The 10,171-nt window shown below is 39.8% G+C and overlaps 1 protein-coding gene across 1 annotated transcript in view; it reads left to right on the top strand.

Moving 5' to 3' along the window:
- The window catches only part of LOC123169862 (phosphoinositide phosphatase SAC3), a 10,564-nt gene extending 1,171 nt beyond the window's left edge, over positions 1-9,393 (top strand). The window contains exons 2-16 of the mRNA XM_044587727.1: positions 1,106-1,310; positions 1,406-1,571; positions 1,762-1,984; positions 2,518-2,594; positions 2,725-2,906; positions 2,976-3,073; positions 4,605-4,738; positions 4,824-4,952; positions 5,099-5,507; positions 6,090-6,211; positions 6,320-6,412; positions 7,249-7,422; positions 7,578-7,694; positions 8,360-8,435; positions 8,866-9,393. Of these exons, the coding sequence (XP_044443662.1) occupies positions 1,106-1,310; positions 1,406-1,571; positions 1,762-1,984; positions 2,518-2,594; positions 2,725-2,906; positions 2,976-3,073; positions 4,605-4,738; positions 4,824-4,952; positions 5,099-5,507; positions 6,090-6,211; positions 6,320-6,412; positions 7,249-7,422; positions 7,578-7,694; positions 8,360-8,435; positions 8,866-8,952 (2,292 nt within the window). The 3' untranslated portion in view covers positions 8,953-9,393. The remainder of the gene's footprint in view (positions 1-1,105; positions 1,311-1,405; positions 1,572-1,761; positions 1,985-2,517; positions 2,595-2,724; positions 2,907-2,975; positions 3,074-4,604; positions 4,739-4,823; positions 4,953-5,098; positions 5,508-6,089; positions 6,212-6,319; positions 6,413-7,248; positions 7,423-7,577; positions 7,695-8,359; positions 8,436-8,865) is intronic.
- The last annotated feature ends 778 nt before the right edge of the window (positions 9,394-10,171 follow it).

Below are 10,171 nucleotides of genomic sequence, written 5' to 3'. Positions count from 1 at the left end.
CTAGCTGTCTGTGTGATGGTGCTGTTCCATTCCGTGCCGGGAGAGGAGATACGGGATTGTGTTTCTCCTGTTGCGTTTTGTTCATCTCTGGTTACAAAATGGAGGAGGCTTTCTTTGTTTCTAAATAGCTTTGTAGGTTAGTGTTGGAGTTTTGATTCCAGAACGAGAGCCTTATGCCTTTTCTTTTAGTTTCTAAATCTTATTTTCAATATTTACTCACTGCTGCTTTTGTGTGATCTCTTACTGTTTATCTACTAAACTGCTATCTTACTGTCGACTTATTTTCAATTTGGCAACAATTGAATAGCCAAAAAAAAATCTTCTCTTCTTGTCCCATTTTCTTCGATTCTGGCTAGCCTGTGCAAAAGCCTGCGACGATGTAGATGTGGTGGTGCTGAGTGGAGAGGAGACGGGTTAGAGTCAGAGCTGGCAGGGTTGCGGGTGCGGTTTCGCAGCCATAGCAAGGTGGATGCAGAGGTGATGCTAGTTGGGGAGTTAGGGTCTGGGGGTATGTATCACTAGAGGCTTGGGGGTTTCGAGGAAATGCTTGATCGCCTCCAGTCTTCGTGGCAGTAGAGCCAGCGGAATGGAGGAAAAAGATGGAGAGTTGGGGGGAGAGAGAGAGTTACGGTTGGGGTGGGCCGTCCGGTTCTCTGATCTCCTATGGTGCAAAAATATCACTGTTGGCCAATTGGGAGTCAGTCGATGCTAAATAAACACTATTTATTTTGAGGTTTTGCAGGATATTTGCTCGTTTCCGGTGTGAATGCCCACACTTTGGACATTTGTTCTTCCAAAGTAGAAGATATTTTTTTTACTCTGCCCACTGTGCGGCGTGCATGTTTGACCATTATTTTTTGAAAAATTGGCAGATAAATTTATGCAATTATTTTTCATGACAAACCTTATGGTATGATTTGCACCTAACCGTTGTATATTTTAATCCATTAATGTGATAAATGACAAGTTTGAATGGACGTGTTCCAAACATCATCTATCTTGGAACAGAGGTAGTTGTAGTTTTATTGACATCATATAACATGATGCAAGTAGCTTTGCTTTTGATGTTGTTCAGCATACTTAAATTGTGATTTTTTTTTTGCAGAAATTTTATATTCTCGGAACTAACACTGACAAAACATTATGGAGATTACTCAAGATTGATAGAATGGAGCCATCAGAGCTCAACATAGATGAGGATTCTACCATGTACTCACACAGCGAATATCTTGATCTACGAAAAACTCTAGATGAAGACCATAGGTCAACTGGTGGACTCAATTTTGTTACAAATTGTTGTGGAATCATTGGTAAATTATCCCATCTTTCTCTGATAATGATACCATGCTAATAGATGGCAGTTCTTTTGTTATGACTATGCATCAATGATAAATTTCCTGTACAGGTTTCATTAAGTTCCTTGGGCCTTATTACATGTTAATTATCACCGAGCAGAGAAAAATTGGTGCTATATTTGGCCATGCAGTTTACCAAGTTACCAAGACTGCGATGATCGAGTTATCTAGTTCCAAAATGAAGCCAACACTTCTAAATTCCAATGATGAGAACAGGTATGTTGTATCCCATATATCATTGATGTCCCAGACTTCACACCAGTTCACAAAATTTGATTGCTGGCAATATTTGCTATTTGTGAAGCATTTGATTTTTGTTTCTTGATATTTAATTATTTATTTATTTCTTATACCCACATGCAACACTTTATGTGTCCTTATAAAACGATGTTTACTATGCGTGCAGGTACAAGAAGCTCTTGCAGACAATAGATCTTAGGAAAGACTTCTTTTTCAGCCACTCGTACCATATCATGAGAAGTCTCCAGAAGAATTTTAATGATCCACAGGAAGGATGGGACCTATATGACACAATGTTTGTATGGAATGAATTTCTAACACGAGGGGTTCGTAACATTCTGGAAAGTACCTGCTGGACTGTTGCGTTAGTCTATGGTTTCTTTAAACAGGTATATACCCCATGTGATTGATCTCTTTTAGTGATGTCATATTAAACGAGAGAATTTGTGTGTACGGTAGATTGCAACCATAAAATGGACCTTTATCGCAAGTACTGTTTGCATGGTCTGACAGATATTGGCACATTAAATTTTCTCCCTGTTTATTTTCTTCATTTGTTTTACTACTTAGTGAGGCATTTTATTTTTATTTTCTGATGCTAGACTAGTAATAGTACCATGTCTTCAAATTTACTTTCCACACTTAAAAATGTAAAATCATGCGATAGTGAAGAGGAGAGGCTACAAATATTGAGATACAGTTATAAGATGTGGCAAAACTTTACACCCTTCCAAATGTTTTATCTATCGTAAGATATGCATCGATTGTGAATTCATTCTGTTCTATGAGAAAAACTTATCTAAAGTAGACATAGCAAAGAACACTTGCTGTACGATTAAATAACTTCCTTTACTTGTAAGTGCTTCTTAGGAAACCATTTTCTTAATAGTATAATTATTTGATTTGACTTAATTAATTCAAGGATAAAATCAAAACATCTGGGAAGGACATTATGTTGACTCTCATTGCTAGACGATCGAGGCATTATGCTGGAACCAGGTTTGTCACTTGTGAAACCCTTTATTCTTATATATTTTTCCTGTTAGTTTGTTATCTGATTTGAATAGGTGAGATTCTAAAGGAAATATGGACCATTGCATTGCTTGATCTCACCACTTGTATTGAACAGGTATTTAAGGAGAGGTGTGAATGAGGAGGGCAGAGTAGCAAATGATGTCGAGACTGAGCAACTTGTTTTTGATGACACACTTGGACCTAGGCAAATAAGCTCTGTTGTGCAGAACAGGGGTTCTATTCCTCTATTCTGGTCCCAAGAGACATCAAAGCTTATTATTAAGCCTGATATCATATGTAAGCATTGAAATCCTTCTGTGCTGCATGGAATATCATTCAGTTGTTTTAATTTGCTTGTTCTTTCAGTGCATGAGAAGGACAATAATTATGAAGCAACCAGGCTTCATTTTGAAAATCTTAGGAGGAGATATGGAGATCCCATCATCATCTTAAACTTGATTAAGGTAAGTCCCACACTGTTATTATGCGGTGAGACTTCTGATGGATGCTTCATGCCTTCATCCTTGAATGTGTGCAGTCGACTTGCTTTAGTTTTGACTAAAAATATTAAATATCTTCGTGGGTGCTTAGACCAACCATGTGAAATAGTCCGGGTAGAAATGACTCAGAAAAATACATCATTATGCTATCTTTTATTTACATATCCCATTGTTCCGTTAGGTGTATTTACTACATATTCCACACCGCTCTGCTACTGTTCACTAAATGTTTACTGCAATGTCGAACGATTGGAATACCCATAGGCCCACCAGTAAGTATGTGCTCTTATTCCAACTCTGACTCATTGCAAGTATTCCACCCATGTGGCTGCTTCTAGGCAAGCATATTATACCCAAGTTTGTGGTGTAAACCTATGTTTTTAAGGCGTCGCCTAAGCGTCGAGGCGCCCCAGGATGGCAAGGCGTCCACCCCGCCTTAGACAGACATGAAGTGTACGGCTGTGGCTGCCCTAGTTGTGGCTGCTCTTGGGGTTTGGAGATGACGGCCCCGCTGTCTCCCGGCACCATGAAGAGGAGGGAGGATTGGAGGCTCCTGGCTGCCCTAGTTGTGGCTGCTCCTGGGGCTTGCTGCTGTGAGGGAGAAGGGTGGGGCCATGATGAGGAGGGGGGACTGGAGGAGGGAGGACTGCGAAGAGGAGGGAGGACCAGAAGGGTGTGGCGCCGTGGCGGCTGTGGTGGGAAAGAAGGGAAGGAGATAGTGGAATTAGGTCACGGGGGTGTATATGGCCACTAGATGGGCTTTTGGGCCACTGGGAGGTGCATAAGTAGTGGCCCATCTCTCAGCCATTGCTCTTTTTCTAGTATTAATATGTGCAGACCTATCGATAACTCTTTTCCTGCAATGTTTAAGGCGTCGCCTTGCCTCGCCTTACCGCCTCGCCTTGGCGCTTAGGCGTCAGAGCGGCCCTCCTCCGCCTTATGACGCTTTACCGCCTTAAAAACATAGGTGTAAACGTCCGTGGCTGTTTTATGATACTTTTCAACTTCCCCTCCTTGCTTCTTAGCACCGGCGGTGAGGCCGACCAAGGCACCACTAGTGGCCTCCCCGACCGGGCCGGCGAGGATCAGTGGGGGGTGGCGACGAGTCCTCAAGCACCTGTGGGTGTAAGAAAAGAGAAGGGCGTCGAGGGAGAGAGTATGGAGTCAAAGAGTGTTAACGGACATTAACTGAACCTAGAAAGAGCAGAGTGGCATATACATAGATACATCTTACAGAACAGTGGCATGTGCATAGTTCATAAAAAGTTCATAAAAAAGCTACAGCAGAACACAAGTTAGTTGTTGAACTAATGGCAAATGTGTAAAATCCCCTTGTTAAAATTATAATCTTATGAGGTTTCAAAAATAGGTTACAATAGATACATCTAACAGAACAGTGGCATGATCAAAGTTAGTTTTGGAGACCTTCACTTATGTGGTTGAAGGTTACTTTAAAAGCTCATGCTCTCACCTTCTTTTTTGCTGCTATGTCAAGACACGCGAAAGGAAACCGCGGGAATCCACACTTCGTCAAGAATTTGACAAAGCAATAAAGATTATAAATAATGGTCTACCAGTCGAAAATCATTTGAGATTTTTACATTGGGATCTTAATAAAAGCACTCGAAGGTATCAATTCTTTGTGCTGTACACCTTCCAGTTGTGGTTTATTAGATGCTTTTGACGTGCATTACTGAAGCGAGTTTTATTTCAGCAAAAATGCAAATGCCCTCCAAGTACTTATGAAAGTGGCATTCGAAGCTCTGAACTTGACAGAATTCTTTTATTGTCAAGCTTCCTCAGCTCAAACACCCGGGAGCTCCCTTAATTTACATGCTCCATTGTAAGTATTTCTTATTCCGTAATGGTGTCTTTGCCATTTAATTTGAGCGGCTGTTATCTTTTACCTCATGAATAGGATACTGCCTTAATCCAAAGACAAACATTTTTGTTTGTGTTATCTCTGATTTTTCGTTTCACACCTTACAGGAATGGTTGTGGTTTTCGTGGATGTGATGACAAAAATGACGGTGGCAACACAGACTGTATTGATAATAATGGTGACATATCCCAAGAAGATACATGTGGTAGTTCTGATACCTCCACTAGTGGAATTGCAGAAGATGTAGCCACTAACAATGGATCTACAACAGTAAAGCCCCCCAAATTACAAAGTGGTGTATTGCGCACGAACTGTATAGATTGTTTAGACCGCACAAATGTTGCTCAGTATGCCTATGGTTTAGCTTCTCTTGGACGCCAGTTGCATGCACTTGGTTCTGTAGAATCTCCAGAGCTTGATTTAGACTCCCCCTTGGCCCACCATTTGATGCACTTTTATGAGCGGATGGGTGACACACTTGCTTTGCAGTATGGTGGTTCGGCTGCACACAACAAGGTACTCCTACAATGGAATCTTGTTGTTTCAGTAATTTCACATGTGGTATGTTGCTTCAGCGTGTGAGATAAGCTTCAGTTCCTTCACTCACGTCAATAGGAAGACTCAGAATTGAAATAGGTTTGATTGTACTGCATAATTTTTTTTAGGGTTACTCTAGTTTTGCTCTTTATTTTAGGAAGACTCGGAATTGAAATAGGTTTGATTGTACTGCATAATTTTTTTTAGGGTTACTCTAGTTTTGCTCTTTATTTTAGGTTTAGTTTTCAAAGTGAGCCAATTATATCAGGATAACTATATAGCCATGCATTTGTTTCAAGAAAATGATTTGAACCATGGATCTAAGTGGAGTTAAAAAAATGATTTTGGTTTTGAGGACTAGTATCCAATCCGTATACGAGAACTTGTTGCTTAAGTTGGGTATGATTCATAGCTCGAGGACAAAAAAAAGGCAGTCGTTTCACTGGGTTATGCTGATTGATGAGCCTCAGAAGGTCCAATATGACATGTTTTCTTCATGTTCAGCTGTTCATTAAGCACTCATCTGATGAACCTACATGTGGCTTTATCTTTGATGTACAGATATTCTCTGCAAAGAGAGGGCACCTTAAGTTTGCTATTCAGTCTCAAGAGTTCTTCAGGACACTACAGCGATACTACAGTAATGCCTATATGGATGCTTACAAACAGGCAGCCATAAATTTGTATGTTTGGTTAAGCTCAGTGTTCACTACACATCCCTTTATGTGCTTTTAATAAGAAATAGTATGTACTGAGTTTGTTATACTTGTTTTGCGTTCTTAAAATTGTAGATTCTTGGGTTACCACCGACCGCAGCAGGAAAAATTTGCACCTTGGGAGTCAGAGTCTGTTGCTGGGGAGAATGTCCTTGATGACAAAACAAGGTAAACTTATATGGTGGTTATGATGGTTTTCTTGAATGCATGTGACAATACCACACGCTTTTCCTTTTGATTGAACTACTAGAACAATGTACCCCCAATTTGGGTTACACATGGATGTTGGCCTTATACGTGAAGTGCATTTATTTGTTGGCTAACAGCAACAGCATAATTAGTACAGTGCTACTAATGCTATTAACAAGAACTGGCCAGTAGTGCTTGCATGAGAATATCGGACGAGAAAGAAATTTAGACAAGTGGGTGCTAACTCAACCCTAGATTGTTCACTTCAGAAGTTCTGACCAGCAGAGTTTGATGGTTATCATTTTTTAATTCTGGAGTTAAAAAAAACATTTTGCCGGTAAAACTTGTAATGTGTAGGGCATCTCATTATTGTGATAATATAAGGCGATTGTCTTGTGTCATTCCACAGTTAACGACCAAGGAGAAAACAAAAGACCCCATCCAGTGCATACAGCTAGTTTCACCTGTGCTCTTGAAGTTAGGACAGAAAGATGTGTTTTTAGTCGTCTCATTTACCTTTTTGTAAGGGCAGCGTCTCACTGTTTTGTTACCTTTTGTTCTTGGTATTACACTCGAATCCTTGTGTATTAGGTTCGCTAGATTTGATGTCCTGAAACAGAGTGAGTTGTCTATTGTTGAAAACAGTACAACCTGGTAAAAAAACATCCGTACAAAATACCTTTCCATAGTGTTTCCAAACTGATCTTAGGGCCACCTCATTAAAGAATTGTCCATATTTTATTTTATCTGCACATGCATTTTGCAAATCAATAAAATCCATCTTATCAATAGTCCGAGTTGTATATTTGTCACAGTCAACTGATAAAAAGGTCAAGATCAGATGGCAGCATTCTTCGTAAAAGCAACACTTCTCTGTCCAGCAATGGCCCAAATGGAATTTCGACACCAGGATTTAGTGATTTCAAAAATGAGCTACAACCTCCTAACTGCCGGTCTGGTTCGGTGCATGATGCGGTGTCAAAATTAAGGTTTGTCTGAGTTCTGGTTCTAGAACTTCACCTTTCCATTTTCTGTCAAGAGCATATACCAATGCATGCCTTGGTATACGAATGTAGTGTCTCGCAGAAATTAACATTTAATACTTATGGTATGATTCTCTCTTTTCTATTGAAAACTACTGCAGCTATACTCCAACAGTGCCACATATTAAGTATACCAGTTGCGAGCTTGACTATGGCAACTTTTCTGGGGATTCAAATTTCCTTGATCTTGACTGGCTTTCAGCTTCAGACAATGGAAGGTTGTTCATACTGCCCTGCTTTCCCTTTTTGATCCTGTATCCGTGTCTTTGAATGTATCAAGCTTTTTATTTGTTGCATTTGTACACATGCAGTCATGCACACAAAATGTGGCAACAAAGAATCATTCGTCTAACATTTCCATTATTTCTGTTGGTATTATTCTACATTTATCATTGAAGAATTAATAGCTAGCTTGCAAAAATGGTTGCTTTGAACACAATCTTTAGATCCTTTGTTTGTACCAGATTTCTATAAATAAGAGGCAACCTAAAATATTGTAATAGTTGCCATGTGTTCTCTGATCAGTCTGTTGAAGTGTCCATCCAATGCTCACTGAAACTAGACACTGAACTGAGATATGTTAAGGAGAGATAGTCACAACCTTGAACACTCTCTTATTCCATTAGCAAGAGTTTCGTATAGGCAGTAGAGTTATGGGACATACGGGCTATGTAGGCCATGCCATCTTTTATACTTATACCGAACGAGATCTAGGATGAATATTTTTAATCCATTCTTGCTTTATTTGCCCATTTGTTCTACTATCCCTAATTACAGTGACGTGACCATGGAACTGCTCATTAATACTGCACTTTCAAAATTGATATCAAGAAGATTTTTCTGTCCTTCTCACTATATTTATGTTGAACATTATGTTTGACAGTTTGAGCAGACCAAGAGCTGTAAGTACTCCTAACGTGAATGATAATGGTGCACGTGGTGTAACCCCTGGGATAACGGTTAGTGCAATTGATCAATCTAACAATCCTACTTACTATTTGTGCATTGCAATCATGGTTCACAAAACTTTCTTCTGCCCTAATTTCCTGGACCCAAGCTGAGAAACAAGCGCCATGTTCTCTTTCGTTTATCTTGTTTCGAAGTTCATGCTCCCTCGTCATGCATAAGCATTTGTCCACTCAAAAGAGAACATGACAACAACCCGGGATAACACCCGTTCTCCCCTTTCACTTGGTAAACAGTAGAAGTGTTTCCTTCTGGAACTGCAAACCTGTACTTGTTGATTACAAATTGGATTTTTTTTTTGCTTCAAAGCATGATTATTGCATTGGCCGAATATCATTGTGATCACATTTAGGGTGAAGAAAAATATGCACACGGTGATATCATTTCGTCCAACAATTAGTCATTTCATTTGAAAATTTTCAGGAAGGTGACCTGGCAGAGATACACGCTCAGGGGTTATCTCACAATTTCCTGCAATGGGTTGATGAGGGAGAGGCTTTTTGGTACTGATACCATATCATGTATATTCAAGCTACAGGATGGCTCCCAACACTTTGTAAGACTATTGCGAGGAGAAGCCATTAGCATAATCACTGTGATTTGTGATCTCGCATTGTCACAGCCATCCAACTAGTCCTCTAGCGAAGTGTAAAACCCTCTTCGTTTGCTGTTGGCCAGCTATTTCTTCTAGGGGTGAGTAGATAGGCATTGTTCTTATTTTTCTTAAAGGAAAGAAAGAATGTAGGTAGTGTGTATTATTCTTTGGAAAGTTGTACCATCGCTCGTGTTTCTACTGTGTAAATATATATGAACCGCTGACATATTCCCCCCAGAGTTGAGGTGGTCTCGAAATCACCATTTTTCCCTCAACCCGTTAGGCTGGGATATCTTGATACATGTACCTTGTATTATTCAACAAAAACAGAGGAGATGCTATTGTGTATTTTTTAAGTTCCTCGGAATCAGCACTTGCCTCACTTATACTCCCTCTGTCCGGAAATACTTGTCGGAGGAATGGATGTATCTAGATGTATTTTGGTTCTAGATACATTTATTTTTATCCATTTCTCTGACAAGTATTTTCGGACGGAGGGAGTACTATATAGTGTACCTATGTATGCTGAAATATTCCCCCCGGGGATACTTTCTTGCGTTTGTTTGGTTTGTTTAGCATGGCAGCCCTGATTTCTTGTTTCTCGGTTTTACCCGCTCGCCCCTGCTTGTAGTGTGGCGGTATCTTTCTACAATTTGTGCTGCAATTGAATTGCTTCCCGTTGAACTTCTAAAAAGTATGCTCTATTTTTTAAACCTCTGCAGTTGCACATTACTAAGCTGAAATTGAAGTACTATAAAAGTGTATGAATTTATCAAAATCTTGTTGCTTGATGTTACGCTTTGCTTGTAGGAGCACGGGGTATTGGCCATGGGTGCAATACTGTTAACTTGTATGCTATGTGTTATCTTTTTAAACTGGCAATATTTTGAAATTATTTTAAATGATATCCGATAACAGTGGCGCAGTGTCATGGAAATAAAATACAGTGTGAAACAGAAGGTGGTTGGATATTGACCCTCACCGAAAAGGTGGATGGGGTTTTCTTTTCCAGGCAGAAATAGGCACTCATATAATTCAAAACATATATCCTGGAATTCCCATGTTCAGCTCGCAGTGTTCTTTTTCGAATGTTGGCCGAAGAGCTGCCAAATTCATTGATCTCCCAGAAAGCAA

Source organism: Triticum aestivum, chromosome 7D (genome assembly GCF_018294505.1).
Source record: "Triticum aestivum cultivar Chinese Spring chromosome 7D, IWGSC CS RefSeq v2.1, whole genome shotgun sequence".
Taxonomy (NCBI): Eukaryota; Viridiplantae; Streptophyta; class Magnoliopsida; order Poales; family Poaceae; genus Triticum; species Triticum aestivum.
Note: the sequence above shows the minus strand (reverse complement) of the source record. Positions and strands in the feature narration are given on the sequence as shown.